The sequence below is a fragment of the Panthera tigris genome, chromosome D3 (genome assembly GCF_018350195.1).
Source record: "Panthera tigris isolate Pti1 chromosome D3, P.tigris_Pti1_mat1.1, whole genome shotgun sequence".
Lineage (NCBI taxonomy): Eukaryota > Metazoa > Chordata > Mammalia > Carnivora > Felidae > Panthera > Panthera tigris.
In genome coordinates, this window is record NC_056671.1 from 43,658,216 (window position 1) to 43,680,259 (window position 22,044).

The 22,044-nt window shown below is 36.5% G+C and overlaps 1 protein-coding gene across 5 annotated transcripts in view; it reads right to left on the bottom strand.

Moving 5' to 3' along the window:
* Positions 1 to 3,590: 3,590 nt before the first annotated feature.
* The window catches only part of ROCK1 (Rho associated coiled-coil containing protein kinase 1), a 175,524-nt gene continuing 157,070 nt past the window's right edge, over positions 3,591 to 22,044 (bottom strand). For 2 of the 5 annotated variants that reach the window (XM_042961918.1, XM_042961917.1), the window contains exons 32-33: positions 21,109 to 21,316; positions 3,591 to 3,693 (exon numbers count right to left, since the gene is read on the bottom strand). In XM_042961918.1, the coding sequence (XP_042817852.1) occupies positions 3,630 to 3,693; positions 21,109 to 21,316 (272 nt within the window). In that variant the 3' untranslated portion in view covers positions 3,591 to 3,629. Of the gene's footprint in view, positions 3,694 to 17,073; positions 19,915 to 21,108; positions 21,317 to 22,044 lie in introns of those variants that run through there. The other 3 variants (XM_042961919.1, XM_015534773.2, XM_007075945.3) reach the window with 3 other exon arrangements.

A 22,044-nucleotide genomic window follows, 5' to 3' on the forward strand; every position in this document is an offset into this window, starting at 1 on the left:
GTTTATGCTCTAATTTCTTGTAGTAATCATTCCCATGTTTTCCAACATACACCTATTTATCAAATCCATTTCATGGTTTTTTACTCAGTTTTTTTTTTTTTTTTTTTTTTAAATGTATGGTTTGTGTGGGTCTGACCTCACATGACCGTGATATAACCCAATCAGAAAAGCATTCATTTATGAGCTGGGACACTTGAATTCTATCCTAGTTTGTGTCTAATTGCAATTTAGGACATGAATATGTTGCAATTTCCTCCCTGGATAATAATACAACAAGTAGCTTGATTTGGACTGTCTGTAAGTTCACTTCCAACATAAAAATTTTGTCACTCTATGAAATATAGCCGGGAGGGGAAAAATGGAAAATATTATACTAAATAGGAGGAAATAGATAAGGAAAAAAAAAAACACTTTTCTTTCAGTAAAAGTGCAGATTAAGTTGAGGGATTCATGTATAAAAACTTGATTTGTTGGTTAAAGAAAGAAACTGTGTGGGGCGCCTGGGTGGCTCAGTCAGTTAAGTGTCCAACTTCGGCTCAGGTCATGATCTCATGGTTCGTGGGTTCGAGCCCCGCATGGGGCTCTGTGCTGGCAGTTCGGAGCCTGGAGCTTGCTTTGGATTCTGTGTCTCCCTCTCTCTCTGCCCCTCCCCCACTCAGTCTCAAAAATAAATAAACATTAAAAAAACTTAAAAAAAAAAAGAAACTGTGGTAGGATACATTATTGTTCCCCACTATTTCCTGCCTTTCCCTATTGAAATATTATGTATCTTCACCCCCTAATGGCAGGTTTGGCCTTACACTTGCTTTGGCATGAGATATGAATGGAGACACCTGTTGTGTCTGGACAGAAGAGTTAGCTTGTGGGTCACCTGTTCTCTTTTCCTTTGCCATGATGATCAGCAATGTTTCAGACGGAGGTGCTCCATCACCCAGGGTTCCAGAGTGAATAGGACATGGAACAAAGCTGCTGCTGGCCCATAATGGACATGTGGTGTGAGAGAAAAATACACCTTTGTTTTTGTAAGCCACTGTGATTTGGGGAATTGTTTGATACCACAGTATAATCTAGCCTCTCTTGACTAATGGTGTCATGATGACTAAGCAAAGCTGTATTAAGGTGGTTATGCAGATTCTAAAGATTGTAAACCAAATTCATAAAAGCTTGATTTGTTCTATGTATATAACATAGAGTCCAGGTAATCATAATGTAATCATGACTAAGATTGAGGCTAGCACTGTATTATATGGGAAACTCATACAATTATTTTTTTCTCCAAGTGTTTCTTTATTTATTTTTTTTATTTTTTATAACATTTACTTATTTTTGAGACAGAGAGAGAGCATGAACAGGGGAGGGTCAGAGAAAGAGGGAGACACAGAATCTGAAACAGGCTCCAGGCTCTGAGCTGTCAGCACAGAGCCCGACGCAGGGCTCAAACCCACGGACCGCGAGATCATGACCTGAGCCGAAGTCGGACGCCTAACCAACTGAGCCACCCAGGCGCCCCTCCAAGTGTTTCTAAAATCAGTTGATTAGATGTCAATTGTATTACTTAATAGTAAAAATGTAGGGCCTACAATAGTGCCAGAATCATAAAGGAGCCACATATATAGAAATTCAGTAACAGGAAGTTACTTGAAGCCTGAAGTGATTTTATGTGAAAGGAAATTATGGTTGAAGTAAGAAATAATTATTTTTTTATTTTATTTTATTACTGTTTATTTGTTTTTGAGAGAGAGAGAGTGCGCGCACAAGTGGGGGAGGGGCAGAGAGAGAGGGAGACACAGAATCTGAAACATGCTCCAGGCTTCAAGCTGTCAGTACAGAGCCCAAAGTGGGACTCGAACTCACAAATGCTGAGATCACGACCTGAGCTGAAGTCAGACGCTTAACTGACTAACTACCCAGGTGCTCCAAGAAATAATGATTTTTAAAATGAGACTGATAGTTATGTGGAAACTGAAATCCAGAGACTTAAACCATAAGTGACTATATAAATTCCCTTAGATATTGGAAAAGAGGTTAAAAATGCCCTCTAGACAAAAGTACAGTAACACCTGAAGCAATAATAAATTGTATTCTTAGTTGTGTGTAAAATTTAATTGTAATTTTCTTTTAGATTTTATAAATTTTTTTTAACATTTTTTATTTGTTTTTGAGACAGAGAGAGACAGAGCATCAACGGGGGAGGGTCACAGAGAGAAGGAGACACAGAATCTGAAACAGGCTCCAGGCTCTGAGCTGTCAGCACAGAGCCCGACGCGGGGCTCGAACCCACGGACCGTGAGATCATGACCTGAGCCGAAGTCGGACGCTTAACCGACTGAGCCACCCAGGCACCCCTTCTTTTAGATTTTAAAAGAATATATTGAACACATGCAATTAATACACTTGAGGCCAATGATAAATCAACTTAAAAAAAATTTGGGGGCACCTGGGTGACTCATTCGGTTAAACATCCGACTTCAGCTCAGGTCATGATCACACAGTCCATGGGTTTGAGCCCCGCGTTGGGCTCTATGCTGACACCTCAGAGCCTGGAGATTCTTTGTCTCCCTCTCTCTCTGCCCCTCCCCTGCTCATGCTCTGTCTCTCTCTGTCTCAAAAATAAATAAAAACATTAAAAAAAATTTTTTTAAAGAATATGTTTAAAAAAATTTAAAAAACAAAGGGGCACCTCGGTGGCTCAGTTGGTTAAGTGACTCTCAGTTTCAGCTCAGGTCATGATCTCACGGTTTCATGAGTTCGAGCCCCGCATTGAGCTCTGCTCTAGCAATGCGGAGCCTGTTCGGGATTCTCTTTTCCTCCCCTCTCCCTGCCCCTCCCCCACTCACACTGTTATCTGTCTCTCTCAAAATAAATAAAGAAATAAACCTAAAAAATTAAAAACAAATACCAGGCCAATGAAAATAGAGATTACTTTTTTGAGGGGCATTATTAAGGGATGCGTTACTGATTGAGGGCAATTTTATGTGCCATGATCTGAGGTAGGGAGTATACTATACTGAAAACAAGACTCTGAGGGAGCTTGCAAAGAAAAATGCTTTGAAGGCAATAATGGAGGTTATCCCATAGTGAAGGAGGGATTTTTGTTTTTGTTTTGTTCTTTTTACAGCATTGGTGTCTGGTGATTTTGAAAATATTTTCCTTGAAAAAATATAACATGAATATTGAAATATAATTAATGGCGGGCTAGGATTTCTAAATTAGAATCTTAAAATTAGTAATAATTTTAGACACCCTATCTAACAATAAGGACCTTCAGAGAGTAATGTCTGATGCACTACTTCCACATCCTAACTAACTCTGAAATACATTTCTTTTTTGGCCAACTCTAATCTAATATCATAAGGGCATGGAACTATGGAAACCATAGTTCCAGTAAAAAACCAGGCTGACACAACACAAAACCACAGGGAACCTTTAAAAATTTTCTTATATTTTACTTATCTTTCCATGTCCGTACATAAAAATATATTTCTATTTTTTATCATGCATATACAGAATTTTATAATTCAGATGTTAATAAATTGAGATATTTTTATTTTTAATTTTTTCTATGACAAAGGCAATGATATAAATTGTCCCATGACACTCAAACTATAAGAAATATAACATTTGTTTTTCTATATACAATAACATCTACATACAGGTATACCTCGGAGATCTTGCAGGTTCAGTTCCAGAATGCTGTAATAAAGCCAATATTGCAATAAAGTAAGTCAAATGAATGTTTTGGTTTCCCATGCATATAAAACTTACATTTACATCATACTGTAGTCTATTAAGTGCACAATAGCATTATGTCTGAAAAAGCAATGTACACACCTTAATTTCAAAATTTGTTATTGCTAAAAAATACTGACCATCATCTGAACTTTCAGTGAGATATCATCTTTTTGATGGTGGAGGGTCTTGACTACATGTTTTTGGCTGCTGATTGATCAGGGTGGTGGTTGCTGAAGGGTAGGGTGGCTGTGGCAATGTCCTACCATAAGACAAAAATAAAGTTTGTCCCATCAATTGACTCTTCCTTCTATGAACAATCTCTCTGTAGTATGGATGCTGTTTGATAGCATTTTACCCACAGAACTTCTTTCTAAATTGCAGTCAATCCTGTGAAACCCTGCCACTGCATTCTCAACCAAGTTTATGAGATATTATAAATCCTTTATTGCCATTTCAACAATCTTCATACCATCTTCACCAGGAGTAGATTCCATCTCAAGAAACCACTTTTGTGCTCATCCATAAGAAGCAACTCATCTGTTCAAGTGTTATCATGAGATTCCGGCAATTCCGTCACATTTTCAGGCTTCACTTCTAATTCTAGTTCTCTTGCTGTTTCCACCGAATCCGCAGTGACTTTCCTCACTGAAGTCTTGAACCCCTCAAAATCATCTAGGAGGATTGGAATTAACTTCTTCTAAATTTCTGGTAATGTTGATATTTTTATCTCTTCCCATGAATCATGTATGTTCTTAATGGCATCTAGAATGGTGAATCCTTTCCAGAAGATTATTAAGTTGACTTTGCCCAGATCCATCAGAAAAATCCAATCTATAGAAGCTATGGCCTTATGAAATATATTTCTTAAATCATAAGCCTTGAAAGACAAAATTACTCTTTAACGTATGGGCTGCAGAATGAATATTGTGTTAGCTGCCATGAAAACAACATTCATCTCATTGTACATCTCTATCAGAGCTCGTGGGTGACCATATGCATTGTCAATGTAGTATTATTTTGAAAGCAGTCTTTTTTTCTAAGCAGTAGGTTTCAGCAGTGGGCTTAAAATAGCCAGTCAGTCATTTGTAAACAGATGTGCTGTCATTTGGCCTCTGTTGTTCCATTTGTAGAGAACAGGCAAAGTAGATTTAGCATAATTCTTAAGGGCTCTGGGATTTTCAAAATGGCAAGAGAACATTGACTTCAACTTGAAGTCACCAGTTGCATTAGTCCTTAACAGTCTATCCTTTGAAGCATTAAAGCCAGGCATTCTCCTGTCTAGCTATGAAAAGACTAGGGCATCTTCTTCCAATAAAAAGCTGTTTTGTCCACATTGAAAACCTGTTGTTTAGTGTAACCACCTTCAGTAAGGATCTAGCTAGATCTTCCAGATGACTTGCGGTGGCTTCTACATCAGCACTTGCTGCTTCCCCTTGTACGTTGATGTTATGGAGACGGTGTCTTTCCTTAAACCTCATGAACCAACCTCTGCTCGCTTCCAGCTTTTCTTCTGCAGCCTTCTCACTTCATTCAGCTTTCCCAGAATGGAAGAGAATTAGGGCCTTGCTCTAGATTAGGCTCTGTAAGGGAATGTTGTGGCTGGTTTGATCTTCTGTCCAAACCACTCAAACGTTCTCCATGTCAGCAATAAGGCTATTTTGCTTTCTTACCATTCATGTGTTCACTTGAGTAGCACTTTTAATTTCCTTCAAGAACTTTTCCTTTGCATTCACAACTTGGCTGTTTGGTGCAAGAGGCCTACTTTCAGCCTATGTCTGCTGTTGACATGTCTTCCTCCCTGAACTTAATCATTTTAAGCTTTTGATTTAAAGTGAGAGATGTGCAACTGTTCTCATCACTTGATCACTCAGAAACCATTGTAGGTTATGAATTAGCCTAATTTCAATATTATTGTGTTTCAGGGAATAGGGAGGTCTGAGAACAGGGAGAGAAATGAGGAGAAGGCCAGTTAGTGAAGCAGTCAGAACACACACATTTATTTTATTCACTTATTATTTTTAAATAATCTCTACCCACAACGTGGGGCTCAAACTCAGGACCCCAAGAACAAGAGTCGCAATGCTCTACTGACTGAGCCAGCCAGGTGCCCCAAACACACACATTAAGTTGGCCATATTATACGGGCAATTCATGGTGCCCCCAAACAATTACAAGAGTAACATCAAAAAATCACTGAAAGAAAATCACGGGGCACCTGTGTGGCTCAGTTGGGTGAGCATCTTACTCTTGATATTGGCTCAGGTTATGATCTCATGGTTTGTGAGATCAAGCCCTGTGTCAGACTCTGCATGGTCAGCACAGAACTTGCTTGGAATTCTCTTTCCCTCTCTCTCTGCACAACCCCTACCCCTGCCCCTGCCTGCTCATGCACGCTCTCTCTCTCTCAAAATAAATAAATAAACTTAAAAAAAAAAGAAAATCACTTATCACAAATCACCATGACAAATATAATACTAATGAAAAAAATATATAATGTTGTGACAATTACCAAAATGTGACAGAGACATGAAGTGAGAAAATGTTAGAACAATGACATGGATAGAATTGCTTGATGCAGAGTTGCCACAAACTTTCAATTTGTAGAAAATGCAGTGTCTGTGAAGTGCAATACAAAGAGGTATGCCTGTATAAATTCCCCTATTTTTCCTATTTTCCAAAGTAGATAAGACATTTATTATTAGTATGATGATACTGATAGTATGATCAGTTTACACTGATTGTCTTGGTATAACTCCCTTTCTCTTTCAAAGGTATCCCAGCTTGTACAATAAAAATGTAGGGTCACTCCTGGGGCACCTGGGTGGCTTAGTCGGTTAAGCATCGGACTCTTGATTTTGGCTCAGGTTATGATCTCACGGTTGTGAGACTGAGCCCCACATAGGGCTCCTCGCTGAGTATGGAGCCTGCTTGGAATTCTCTCTCCCCCTCTCTCTCTCTCTTCCCAACCCCACTCTCGTGTGTGCTCTCTCTCTCAAAAAATAAATAAAAATAAACATTTAAAAAATATTTAGGGTCACTCTAATATCAATCATTATTTGGGGTCTTTGCCTATCTCCACTAGGTGGCACTGGAATCCAGGAACTTATCTTGATCCAGAAAAATGGGAGGGAATCTGGAATTTAATCCACAGTGATTGCCCCTAATACTGCTAATTCTTCTGTTACCTAGATTAGATGCTACCATTCAAACTATCCCCAGAGCCTGAGCTCTCAATGGCCAGTCATCTTTGGTACTCACACAGCCATCCCTGTACAATCCCTATACAAGATCCCCATGGGGTCTTGGGCCCTCTGCAGGCTCCTTCTCACCCTCCCCACCTTCCTTCCCAATATTGGTTTAGACGACCCTCAACCTCCCTTAATTTAGAAGACCAACTCTCTTTGCTTATCCTTTATACCATCCAACACTGAATTTTCTTTTAGGGACACAGACCAGTCAAGATAAAGCCTGGGTTGGAGAAATGTTCTAGGGGGCCCTGAAACACAAATATAATGATGAGGGACACTAATATCTTGGTACTGTACTTTTACACTGCATCTCCTTATGCATGTATATGTTGGTGCATATGTGTAAACATTTCAATGAGATTAATTGATAGAAGTGAAATTCCCTATCAAAAGGTACATATATATTTTAAGCCACTATATTGAGGTGTGATTGACATAGAAAAAGCTGTATATATTTAATGTATACAACTTGATGAATTCGGAGAGTATACATACATGAAACCATTACCACAATTAATGCTACAATGCCATAAACACATTGCTCACCTCCAGAAGAGTCCTCCTACCGTCTTTCTTTACTTATTGTATGTGTCATAAGAACATCATAAGATTTACCGTGTTGGCAAATTTTTAAGTATACAGTTCAGTATTGTTAACTATAAGCACTATTCTGATTTCTAGGATATATTCATCTTGCATAACTGCAACTTTATACCCTTTGGCCAACATTTCCCCATTTCCTCCTTCCTTAGACTCTGGTAGCCATCATCCTATTCTCTGCTTCTATGAGTTTACTTTAGATTCCTCATATAAATGGGATCATGTAGTATTTGTTCTCCGGTGTCTGGCTTATTTCACCTACCGTAATTTTCTTCAGGTTCATCCATGTTGTCACAAATGGCAGGATTTCTTTCTTTTTCATGGCTGAACAATATTCCATTATATGTACATATGACATTTTCTTTATCCATTCATCTATTGACTGACATTTTGGTTGCTTCCATGTCTTCACTATTATGAACGATGTATCTCTTCAAGATAATGATATAAATTCCTTTGGATATATACCAGAAGCAGGATTGCTGGATCATTTGGTAGTTCTATCTTTAATTTTTTGAGGAAACTCCATACCTGTTTCTTTTTTTTTTAACATTTTTATTTTTGAGACAGGGAGAGACAGAGCATGAACAGGGGAGGGTCATACCTGTTTTTATAGTGGCTTCACTAATTTACACTCCTACTAACAGTATACAAAGTTTCCCTTTTCTCCACATCCTCACTGACACTTATCTTTTTTTTAATTTTTACTTTTTTTAATGTTTGTTTATTTTTTGAGAGAGAGAGAGACAGAGACAGAGACAGAGTGTGAGCAGGGAAGGGGCAGAGAGAGGGAGACACAGAATCTGAAGCAGGCTCCAGGCTCTGAGCTGTCAGCACAAAGCCCAACTCAGGGCTCAACCATGAGTTCTTGACCAGAGCCGAAGTCGGACGCTTAACCCACTGAGCCATCCAGGCACCCCACCTATTGGCCATTTATATATCTTCTTTAGAGTAACATCTATTCAGGTCCTTTGCCCATTTTAAAAATCAAGTTACTTGTGAGGCACCTGGGTTGCTCAGTTTGTTGAGCATCCAACTCTTGATTTCGGCTCAGGTCGCGATCTCACAGTTCATAGGATTGAGCTCCACTTCAGGCTCTGTGCTGACAGTGAGAAGCCTGCTTGGGATTCTCTTTTCCTCTCCCTCTGCAGCACCACCCCCCCCTGCCCCCTCTATCTCTCTTTCTCAGAATAAATAAACATTAAAAAAATAAAAACAAGTTGTTTTTTTCACTATTGTATGAGTTCTTTATATATTTTTTGAATATTAACCCTTCGTCAGATAAGTAGTTTGCAAATATTTTCTTTCATTCCATAGGTTGTTTTTCACTTCGCTGGTTGTCTCCTTTCCCATGCAGAAGCTTTAGTTTGATGTAATCCCATTTGTCTCTTTTTGCTTTTGTTGCCTGTGCTTTTGTTGTCATATCCAAAATAATCAGTGCCAAGGCCAATGTTAAGAAACTTCTCTATTTTCATCTAAGAGTTTTATAGTTTTAGTTCTTATGTGTAAGTCTTTAATCCAATTTGAGTTTTTATATGTGGTGTAAATTGAGTTCAATTTCATTCTTTTGCATATGGATATGCAGTTTTCCCAACACCATTTATTGAAGAGACAATCTTTCCTCATTATACATTTTTGGCATCCTTATTGTACATCAGCCAACCATATATGCATGGATTTATTTCTGGGCTCTATTCTGCTCCATTGGTTTATATGTCTATTTTTATGTTTTTACCATACTTGTGCCAGTATGCTTGCACCAGTTTTGATTACTGGAGATATAGATAGATAGATAGATAGATAGATAGATAGATATAGACATAATTTTTTGGCTTTGTAACATATTTTGAAATCAGGAAGTGTGATTCCTTTAGTTTTGTCTTCTTGCTCAAATTGCTGTGGCTATTTGAGGTCTTTTGTGACTCCATGTGAATTTTAGGATTGCTTTTTCTAATTCTATAGGAAATATTTTTAGTATTTTGATAGTCATTGAATATGTAGATTGTTTTGGATTCGATATACATTTTAACAATACAAATTCTTCCAATCCATGAACATAGAATGTGTTTTCTTTTTTTTTTAATTTTTTTTTTTAACATTTATTTATTTTTGAGACAGAGAGAGAGCATGAACAGGGGAGGGTCAGAGAAAGAGAGAGACACAGAATCTGAAGCAGGCTCCAGGCTCTGAGCTGTCAGCACAGAGCCTGACGCGGGGCTCAAACCCACGGACCGCGAGATCATGACCTGAGCCAAAGTCGAACACTTAACCGACTGAGCCACCCAGATGCCCCATAGAATATGTTTTCATTTATTTGTGTCTTTTAAAATTTCTTTTATCAATGTGTTATAGTTTTCAGTGTACAAATCTTTCACCTCCTTGGTTAAGTTTTATTTCTAAATATTTTATTCTTTTTGATGCTTTTGTAAATGGGACTGTTTTGATTTAGAGATTTTTTTCTTTTTCTTGACTAATTTCTCTGGTTAAAATTTCTGCTACTATGTTGAAGAGACGTGTCAAGAGTGGGTGGCTCAGTTGGTTGAGCATCTGACTCTTGATTTCAGCTCAGGTGATGAGCCCAGGGTTATGGGATCAAGCCCGGCATTGAGCCCCGCATCAGGCTCCACACTGAGAAGACATCCTTGTTTTATCTTGATCTTAGAGGAAATGCTTTCAGTTTTTTACCACTGAATATGATGTTAGCAGTGGACTTTTCATATATGGCCTTTTCTGTGTTGAAGTAAATTTCTTATTCAGTGAAGTAACTTACTCAGTGAGAGCTTTTATCATAAAAGGGCATTGAGTTTGGTCAAATACTTTGCATCTATTGAGATGGTCATGTGATTTTTATCCTTTATTCTCTTAATGTTGTGTATCACATTGATTGATTTGCATATGTTGAATATCCTTGCATCCCAAGGATAAATTATATATATCTTTTTAATGTGCTATTGAATTCAATTTGCTAATATTTTGTTAAGGTTTTTGACTCTATATTCATCAGGGATATTGGCTTTTAATTTTCTTTTCTTGTGGTGTCTTTGACTGGCTTTGGTATCAGGGTAATGCTGGCTTTGTAAGTTTGGAAGCTTTCCCCCTGTTCAATGTTTTAGAACCAACAGTTTAAGATGGATTAATATTAATTCTTTAAATACCTGGTAGAATTAAACTGTGAAGCCATCTGGTACTCGGAGTTTTTTGGGGGGAGGCTTTTTATTACTGATTCAATCTTCTTATTTGTTATTGGTCTCTTCCAGGCTACCATTTCTTCTTGATTCAGTCTTGGTACATAGTTTGTCTCTAGGAACTTATCTATTTCTTCTAGATCATCCAGTTTGTTACAAATAATTGTCCCTGATTTTTTTTTTTTTTATTTGGGGCATTAGTTGTAATATATCCTCTTTCATTTCCAATTTTATTTGAGTATTCTCTTTTTTCTTAGTCTACCTAAGGGCTTGTCCTTTTTTTTTTTTAAGGTTTTTCTTTTAAAGTAATCTCTACATCGAATGTGGGGCTCAAACTCACAACCCAGAGATCAAGAACTGTATGCTCTACTGACCTAGCCAGTCAGGTGCCCCACTAAAGGCTTATCTTTATGAGCATTTTCAGAAAACTCTTGGTTTTGTAAAATTTTCTAATTTCTAGTTTCCATTTTATTTATTTAAAAAAACTTTTTTCCATTTATTTCTGTTCTAGTCTTTATTATTTCTTTACTTCTAATTGGGCTTCGGTTCTTCCTTTTTTATATGTTCCTTGAGGTGTAAAGTTGGCTTGTTATTTCAGATTTTTCTTCTTTTTCAATGTAGGAATTTATCACTATAAAATTCCCTCTTATTACTACTTTTGTTGTATCCCATTTTTGGTAGGTTGTGTTTTATTTTTTGTTTTCTAATTTTTCTTTGATTTCTTCTTTGGCCCAATGGTTATTCAAGAGTGGGTTATTCATTTATTTTTTAGACATTTTATTTTTTATTTTTATTTGTTTTTATTTCAGAAAGAGAGAGAGCACATAAGCAGGGGAGAAAGGCAGAGGGAGAGAGGGAGAGGAAGGGAGGGAGGGAGGGGGAGAGAGAGAGGGAGAGAGAGAGGGGAAGAGAGAGAGAGAGAGAGAGAGAGAGAGAAAGAGAAAGGGAGAATCTTAAGCAGGCTCCACAATGAGCATGGGTTTGATTCCATGACCCTGAGATCATGACCTGAGGTGAAATCAAGAGTCAGATGCTCAACCGAGCCACCCAGCCACCCCACAAGAATGTGTTACTTAATTTCCATGTATTTATGAATTTTTTCATCTTCTTACATTTTAATTTCTAGTTCCATTCCATTGTGTTTGGAAAAGATGTTTGGGATGATTTTAATCTTGCTAAATTGTTAAGTCTTGTTAGACTTGTTTTATCTCTTAGAATATGAACTATCCTGGAGAATGTTCTATGTGTACTTGAGAAGAATGTGTATTCTGCTGCTGTTAGATGAAGTGTTCCGTATACATCTACTAGGTCCATTGGATCCATAATGTCATATAATCTCATGAACTGTGAGATCATGACCTGAGCTGAAATCAAGAGTTGGCCACTTAACCAACTGAGCCATCCAGGAGCCCCTATTTATTATTTTTTGTCTGGATGTTTTACCCTTAAATCAAAGTGGGGGTACTGAAGTCTCCTACTATCACTGTATCGCTATTTCTCCCTTCACATTTGTTAATGTTTGCTTTATATATTTAAGTGCTTTGATGTTGGGTGCATATATACTCATAATTGTTATATCTTTCTATTGATCTTTTTATCATTATATAATGATAATGACCATCTTTGTCTCTTGTTATAGTTTTGACTTACAGTCTATTTGTCTGATATAAATATAGAAACCTCTGCTCTTATTTGGTTATTATTTTCATGGGATATAATTTTTCATCCCTTCATTTTTAACCTATGTGTCTTATATGTGAATCTAAAGCGAGCCTCTTTTATTATTATTATTTTAATGTTTATTTATTTTTGAGAGAGAGCACGAGCAGGGAAGGGGCAGAGATAGAGGGAGACACAGAATCTGAAGCAGGCTCCAGACTCTGAGCTGTCAGCACAGAGCCTGACATGGGGCTTGAACTCATCAACGGTGAGATCATGACCTGAGCCAAAGCTGGATGCTCAACTGACTGAGCCACCCAGACCACCCCCCCACCGACCATTGTATTCAATTTTTTTTTTATTAATTTTTTTTTTTAACATTTATTTATTTTTGAGACAGAGAGAGACAGAGCATGAACGGGGGAGGGGCAGAGAGAGAGGGAGACACAGAATTGGAAGCAGGCTCCAGGCTCTGAGCCATCAGCCCAGAGCCCGACGCGGGGCTCGAACTCACAGACCGTGAGATCGTGACCTGAGCTGAATGAAGTCGGACGCCCAACTGACTGAGCCACCCAGGAGCCCCCATTGTATTCAATTTAATGGCTAAATCATTCTATACAGTAATTTGTGTAAACCTACAGATATAAATATGGATATAGAGATATAGAGATAGAAATATACAGATACAGGATTAAACAACATATAAATATTACCGTATTCAAGAGCTTTAAATCACACATTTCTAAACATTTTCACTTTTTCTCCTTATAACTTCAATGTCTCAAAGTACTTTATGGGAAAGAAGATGGCTCGGGAAATAGTGTCATGTTCTCATATGACAATTCATAATGTTTTTAATGAAGTAAAATTAACATACAAAGTTAGTTTCAGGTGTAAATACTGACTCCGCAATTCTATACATTACTTAGTGCTCATAAGTATAGTCAACATCTGTCGTCATTCAACATTAATACATTATCATTGACTATATTCCCTATACTGTATATTTCATCTCTGTGATTTATTTATAACTGGAAGTTTGTACCTCTTAATCTTCTTTTATTTATTTCACCCATCCCCTCACCCACCTAACCCTATGGCAACCACCAGTTCTCTATTTAAGAGTTTTGTTTTTTGTTTTTGTTTTGTTCTGTTTTTAGATTCCACATATAAGTGAAACAATATGGTATTTGTCTTTAACTTATTTCACTTAGCATAATACTCTCTAGGTCATCTGTGTTGTCGCAAATGTAAAGATTTCATTCTTTTTTATGGCCAAGCAATATTCCACCACCCCCCCACACACACAAACCACACACACACACCTTTTATCCATTCATCTATGGATGGATACTTGGGTTTCTTCCGTATCTTGGCTATAGTAAATAATGCTGTTTTTATCTTTTTGGATTTCTCCTTCTCCATTTGCCTCCCCCTCCTCCTTTTTCCTCCTCCTCCTTCTTTTTAACTATTGGGTAAATACCCAGTAGTGAAATTATTGGATCATATGGTAATTTTATTTTTAATTATTTTGAGCAACTTCCATACTGTTTTTCACAGTAGCTGCCACCAACAACGTACAAAAGTTCTTTTTTCCTCTACATTCTGACCAACACTTGTTGTCTTTTTGATTCTAGCCATTCTGACAGGTGTAAGATGATGTCTCATTGTAGTTTTGATTTGCATTTCCTTGATGATTAGTGATGTTGAGCAGCTTTTCATGTGTCTGTTGGCCATCTGCATGTATGTTTTCTTTGGAGAAATGTCTGTTCAGGTCCTCTGTCCATGTTTTAATCAGACTGTTTTTTGGTTGTGTTGTAGAAGTTCTTTATATTTTTTGGATATTAACCAACCCCTTATTGGATATATCATTTGCAAATGTCTTCTCCCATTCAGTGGGATGCCTTTCATTTTGTTAACAATTTCCTTTGCTATGCAAAAGCTTTTTATTTTGGCATAGTCTCAACAGTTAATTTTTGCTTTTGTTTCCTTTGCCTGAGGAGACTTATCCATACACTGCTATGGTAGATGTTAAAAAAAAAAAAAAAAAAAAAAAAAAAAGAAAAAATTACTGCCTACATTTTTTTCTAAGATTTTTATGGTTTCAGGTCTCACATTTAAGTCTTTAATCCATTTTGAGTTTTTAATTTTGTGTGTATAGTGTAAGAAAGTGTCCAGTTTTCCTATCTGTTGAAAAGACTTTTCTCCATTATATTCCTGCCTCCACTGTCATAGACTAATTGAGCATATAAGCATGGTTTCATTTCAGGGCTCTATTCTGTTCTACTGATCTATGTATTGATTTTTGTGCCAAGACCATACTGTTTTGATTACCACAACTTTGTAGTATATATTGGAACTGTGATACCTCCCATTTTGTTCTTTCCCAAGATTGTTTTGGCTATTTGGGGGTTGGGGGGAGTCTTTGTGGTTCCATACAAATTTTTGTATTATTTGTTCTAGTTCTCTGAAAACTTCTGTTGGTATTTTGATAGGAATTGCTTTAAATCTCTAGATAGCTTTGGGTAGTATGAACATTTTAACAATATTAATCCTTCCAATCCATGAGGTTGGTATATCCTTCCGTTTGTTTCTTCAATTTCTTTCATCAGTTCTTTATAGCTTGGGTATAGATCTTTCCTCTCCTTGGTTAAGTTTATTCCAACAATTAATTAACATTTGATGAAAAAGATGAGATATTTAATTTCTGTGTACTTCAGGGATTTCTGTATGTTAAGTAGAATTGTTAAGTCTTTCCATAATTCACAAAAGTCCAAGTTACATATATTCTTAAGAGAACCTACTAAGGAATTGGTGGGGTAGGGGTGAGGTTTAAGAAGGGCAGACAAGTATTTACTACATGCACTTTTGCATTTCTTTAATTTATTACAATCAGCAGAGATTGCTCATTGTAAAGATTGCTAAAAAAAATTAATGCTACAAGATATTTGAGATAAAATATACCTAGAGCATTGAGTGCAGCTTTATACAGACATATACAACTAGAAGTTGATTTGTGCAGTAAACATAAAACAATTGTGGTTAAGATTTCTAGTTGTGGATTAAAAAGAAAACTCATTAAATAGATCCTCAGAATATGACCATTTATTTTAATAATCTTACGTGAAAATACTCAACAATCATTATACTTATATAGGTTCTTAATTTCTGGGAATGGTTTACAATTTTCTTGGATGTCTTTATACATCTTTCAAGTGGTTTTTATTTTCTTGTAAATATTAAAAACATTTCAGTAATTGTTGCTAGTATACAGAAAAAAACCTTATTTTTGTACATTTATCTTGTTTCCAGTGGCCTTTGAACATTCACTGAATATGAATGCTGTATTTTTAGACTTCTACATATGAAATTAGGACATCTGCAAATATCTCAGTTTTATTTCTGTACAGTGACTTACCAGGTTCATAGACTAGAAGATAAAATTTTAAAGAGGTTAATTTTCCCCAAATTGATCTATAGGTTGAATGCAGTTCCAATTAAAATACTGGCAGAGTCTGTGTGTGTGTGTGTGTGTGTGTGTGTGTGTGTGTGTGGAAATTAACATGTTTTTAAAACTTATATGGGAATGTGGGGCGCCTGGGTGGCGCAGTCGGTTAAGCGTCCGACTTCAGCCAGGTCACGATCTCACGGTCCGTGAGTTCGAGCCCCGCGTCAGGCTCTGGGCTGATGGCTCGGAACCTGGAGCCTGTTTCCGATTCTGTGTCTCCTTCTCTCTCTGCCCCTCCCCCGTTCATGCTCTGTCTCTCTCTGTCCCAAAAATAAATAAAAAACGTTGAAAAAAAAATTTTTTTTAAAAAAACTTATATGGGAATGTAAAGGGGCCAAGAAGAGCCACATCAATCTGGAAGAACTACAAAGCTGGAAGACTTACACTCTAGCTATCTTTTTAAAGAACTACAGTAATTAAAACTGTGATATTTACAAGGATAGAGAAATAGATTGGTCACCTGGTTTATGACACAGGGAAGGATAGTCATCAATAAATACTGTAAGACCAATTCGATATCCACATGGAGGAAAAAGCAAAAAACAAAAACCTTTGATCTTCACACATACACAAAATTCATTTCCAGTTGGATGGCAGAATTACATGTTCATTAAATGATACCACAGAGTTATAAAGCAAGTGTAGTAGGTAGTATATAATGCCATTCGCAATCACCTAATTTTTAAAAACACATGGTCTTTATTCAAATGGCTGCTAGTAGTTGCGCTTTATTTCTTAACAGGAAGAACTGTAGAAGTGTTACAAATTGAAAATTAGAAACTGGAAGCTCAAATTAGCAACCCAGTAAGAACCAACTCATTGATTTATATGATTACTAAATTTGGATTATTATAGAATTTCTAGTGATATGAACAGAAAATGAGAACATATTTTATTTAATTTTCTAATGTTTATTTATTTGTGAGAGAGAGTACGCACAAGGGAGAGGCAAAGAGAGAGAGGGAGATACAGAATCTGAAGCCAGCTCCAGGCTTTCAGCTGTCAGCACAGAGCCCAATGTGGGGCTCGAACTCAGGAACTGTGTGAGATCATGACCTGAACCGAAGTTGGACACTTAACCAACTGAGCCACCCAGGTGCCCCTGAGAACATATTTTATCAAGCAGGGTTTGATTATCATGTTTAGATTCTCCTTTTTTTTTTTAAATTTTAAATGAAGTGTACACAAGTCATTTTAAGCTGAAACTTCAAGTAATGGCAAGTGACCCATAGTTTCCAGCCTGTGAATAAGGACAGTGACTGTTTTCTTTCTAGCCCAGTGTCCCTGGTCTCAGTTCAGGCTTGCAGGTGTGGTGAGTGGGCAGGCTTGATGCTGAACCTCTTAGTGTATCTCCCTGTAATAAAGTGGCTAGAAAACTGAAAGTACATTTCCCTGATTTCCTTGCAGTTAGAATTCTGGATGTGGTTTAGTTTTGGAAAAGCAGATGTATCCACCTATGGATACATATCCATCTTCTATGTATCCATAGAAGGCAGAAGTGAGATGATGAAAGTGATTTTCTGAGGCAGTGTCGACAGAGATTCCAGTGTCCGGACACAAGGTTCATTAAGTGGCAACAGGAATTGTAAAACATCTAACTTGGTGTGAACTGTACCAGGCATAACAAAATACTGTAAAGAATTAGCAGTAGTGTGCCTTCCTGATCATGGCACTCTCCTGGTTCTTGCCATGTTGGTATACTTTGGGATTGAGTGGTTTTTTTGAACTTAGAAGAGAAGGAGCTCTCTTGGCTGACCTGATTCCACATTGTGGCATGCCTTTGTCAGTTCTCAAGAGTTCCATGCTCACGTCTCCTTAAACTAATTAGAATTAACTGTTCTTTGCACTTTATAGGACCTTACAGAGCCAAACAATTGTATACTAACAATACAGCAAGCAGCATGAGCTTCACATTCCTGTCAGTTCTCCTATTCTCCCCCCAAAAATACAGAGTGGCCCAGGGGGTGCTGAGCACGCAGTGGGTTTGCATTACAGCTGAGGAATCTGAAGTTTAGGGTATTTGAATCTTTTTTAAGGAGTACAAGAAAATCTTCCAACTTTTGCTCGGGAGGGAGACATTACCTTTTATTATACTGGGCTGTAAACAACCTGCTTTTCTCTTGACAGAGACATGATATTGTCCAAGGCTGTTCACTATACAAATATCTTTGGTAAAGATAGTCCAGAACTAAGGCTGTCAGAGCCACTGGTCACAAGATGTGGAGAAATGCAAGGGACTTACAGAAAATTGCTTCCCAACAGACGTTAGCCGACTTTTCATTTCAACTGTAACAACTTGTTTTAAAGTCCAAACGATATTTTCTTTTAAAAACTCACTTTAATCTAGGCATGGAATTTAACAAACATTGGTATACAGTCAGGGACTAATTTATAACATGGTTTCTATTCATTTCAGCCATGAGAAAACACCAGTCATTATTAAAGGTATCCATCCATAAATTACTTTTATTTCTCATTAAATGAGCACAGAGTCATTAGCATATTAATAACAGATATGTTTATTATTACATATCCATCAGTGCGGCTTTCAATACCACTTGAAACATGCATATCATCCTAGAGACGAATCAGTTTTCCAGTGCTTCTTATTTGATACACATTACTGCAAAGCCATTATAAATTATTGAGGAGGTATTTGGTTAAAAAAATAAACAATAAATCATACTGCCCATATGAATCAACTCTTGTATAGGACAAGAGTTTAACAGTATTTATCTGGTAATTCCTATGTTAACTGGAAAACATCACAGATGTATTGTCATAATTTTATATTGATATAACCTACATAGTTTGCAGAATTTTATAAAGTCATTCATTATTGTAGCAGGTAGTTTAATGCAAAGATTGTACTCAATTTATGAAAGTCCAACAAACCTCTAAATATTTTAAATTAAACCAATTATCAATGAAAAACCCACTGACATATAATTTTTTGAAAATATGTTCTTTTGAAATTTCTATATTTAGTCATGGCAGTAAAATAATTCTTTCAAATTAAGGCACTAAAAGGGCAATGCAACTCCCATTGAAAGTGTTCTAAGAATAATTTACATTTCAAACAGTGCATACATTTCTTATATGTTTGTTAACTTAATGTCTTTATCACTTAAAACCACAAAGAAATACATTATACAATTACAGAAATGATGTACCCCACAGAATGCTTTTAAAACTTGGTTCTTTTGTACAGTTAGTTCCTAATGTCTCTAGTAGTAAAATAACTCAATATGGCTTGGCAAAAATGCATAGATTAAATGTAAAAAAAAATGTTTTTTTGCCTTCTCCCATTCCTCAATCTATAAACGTGCTGAAACACATACAGTATTTTGTAAAGCATAATGTAAAATATTCTCCGTAAGTCCACCATGGGCAATCAAAAGTGAGGCTTTTAAATTCTACAGTGAGGGCACTGAAGTCAAGTGATGTCACTGCTTTCTTAAAATAGTTTTGTATAGTCTTGCAAGAGCACAAAGACTGAAGTCATTTAAAAGAATTTCAGTTGTCTCATTTTGAGATATTTTCTTTACTCCTTCCATGAGCTGATCTTCATAGTGATTGGCCATTCCACTTGAAAGTGAAAGTCCCTTCCTCTCACTCATATGAGGAAAACTGTGTTCTATCATGATTGACAGGCGTTTTCTTAGAAATTCAAAAAGGCAGCACCTTTTTAAAAAAATATATCTACCTAAGCTTTCCCCCAATTGTACTTGCATTACACAGTAATAATTAATCTAATCTACCTGTAGGCAAACCCGCAATTAAAACAAAAAACAAAAAACAAAAAAACCCCTCAGTGTGCTTTTGTGCCAAAGCAAGGACAGAATAACAGCAATCTTAACCCTGAAGCCTGTGATATTTGTGTCAAAGGAACAGCCTGTCTGCTCTGCATGGTTAAAGAAGCCTGGTTTATCAGGTAGCATTCCACATGATTCCACAAGGCGTTAGGTCACGTGGTTAACTGCTGGGGTGGGGGGTGGGGGACAAAAAAAGAAAAAATTGTAATTTAAGAAATATATTCAGTTTAAAAATTCAAGAAACAAATTTGGAGAGAAAGGTAAATAAATATTATTTTTATATGTGATTAATACACACAATTTGGAAAATAGGAAAAGGAAAAATACACTTTGTATTGTCTTCTTTTTGCTTCTACTCTATTTCAAACACATGGTGTTCTTTTGTTTTTTACAAAACTATAACTCAATTTTACATAGTTTTAGATCTAGCTTTGTCCTATACAGTCATACAGGATTTTACAGAAATAAGTCAGGAGTCAGGTGATAATACACTAGAGTAGTATGGTGGGTGAAGAATACAGAAGGTGTAATGCTTAACTATTTAGGCATTTTCAAAGAATTAGACTTGGTTATTAATAATAGGGAGTGAAGAAATGGTTGAATTAAAAATGGTTTTAAGTCTGCTTGGATGACTTGAGTGACATTAGCAGAGATGCAAATCAGTGTTAGGTCTCAGCTTCTAGATTAAAATGTTCCTCTTAATATAGGGGTTACACTCTAGGAAAGTTAGTATTTGGTATAGGAGAAAAAACATAGGCTTTAGAATTGGATAAAAATAAAAATAGGTTTCAACCCTGACTATGCCACTAACTCACTGTGTGATCTTGCCCAAGTGGCTTGATTCCTCTGAGCCTCATTTATGTATAAAAATGTATAAAATGAGAACTTAATAAGACATTATTACCTCTTTTCAGGAAAGGGTTTTAATTATGCCCTGCAGTTGTTTATTATATCATATAAATATTTTGAAAAAATTCTATCAAAATCAGTTAAAAAAAAAGAGGAGAGGGATATTTAACTGGGAAGTTTATTTGCAACACCATTTTCACTGATAATACCAAATAATTGTGATTGCAAAACAACCACAATTTGTTTAAAACTTTAAGGGCTAAGTATGTGCCATGTACACCAACCAAGATAGTGAAATCTGATATGGACTTGGAGCAAAATACGAAATTTATAAATATCATTAATTTCAAACAGGAATCAAACTAATTTGTAAAGTCATTTCATGTCATATATAAATACTTAACTACAAATGATGCCCTCTATGGGAAAAGAACAATTAGATTTTAGATTTTAATAGATATTAACCAATCACTTTCACATTTTGTTAAAAAGGTTAACACTGCAATCCTTACCTAGTTTTTGCAGATGTATTTTTGACCACTTTTCGGAAAGACTGATTTGCAGTGGATCTTGTAGAAAGTGTTCGAGGGGATGCACGAACAAAACCAGATGGTGGATTCTTAGGGATCTTCTTCACCAAATGTGTTACCCATTTTTTTTGTTCATCCTGAGAACATGCTAACAGCAGCATATCTCTTGCTGATGTTACATCATAACTGACTGTTTAAAAAAAAAAGACACAAAGTCATACAGGGGCATCTGGGTGGCTCAGTCAACTAAACATCAGACTCTTGATTTCAGCTCAGGTCTTGATCTCATGGTTTGTGAGACTGAACTGTGCACTGGGCTCCATGCTAACAGTGCAGAGTCTGCTTGGGATTCTCTCTCTCTCCCTCTCTCTCTGCCCCTCCCTGGCTTGCGTGCACACGTGCTCTATCTCTCAGAAGAAAGAAATAAACATTTTAAAAAATAGAAAAAATAAAGTCATACAGTAAGTACCTAAAATGGTCCCATTGAATGTATAATTTTGTAAGTTCTTAAAATTTTAAAAGATTTACTATGCTTAAGTTTGGACAATATCTCTCCTTAATTAAGGCTGAAAATTTAGAAAGGAGACATTAATCACAAACTACTAAGATAAAGCAAAAACAAATTAAAAAAAGCAGAAGTGAAACAAATTAATGTATTTGTAGAACTTAAGTTTCTTATCTTAAAATAGCTATCGTCTATATTCTTTCCCTCAAGCTACCCTTGCTAAACTAGAAGACATTTGTTTATGACCCTGCATGTTGGTCCAGGCAGTGAAAACCGAACAAAAAGAAAACAAGCAGGAGGCAAAAATTCAAGGAGGGATAATATAGTGGAACTCACCTACAGCTCTTCTCTCCAATTTAGAGTAATTTCTTAAAGGTAAGTTTTTTATAAGGCGGTAATTCTCTTTAAAAACA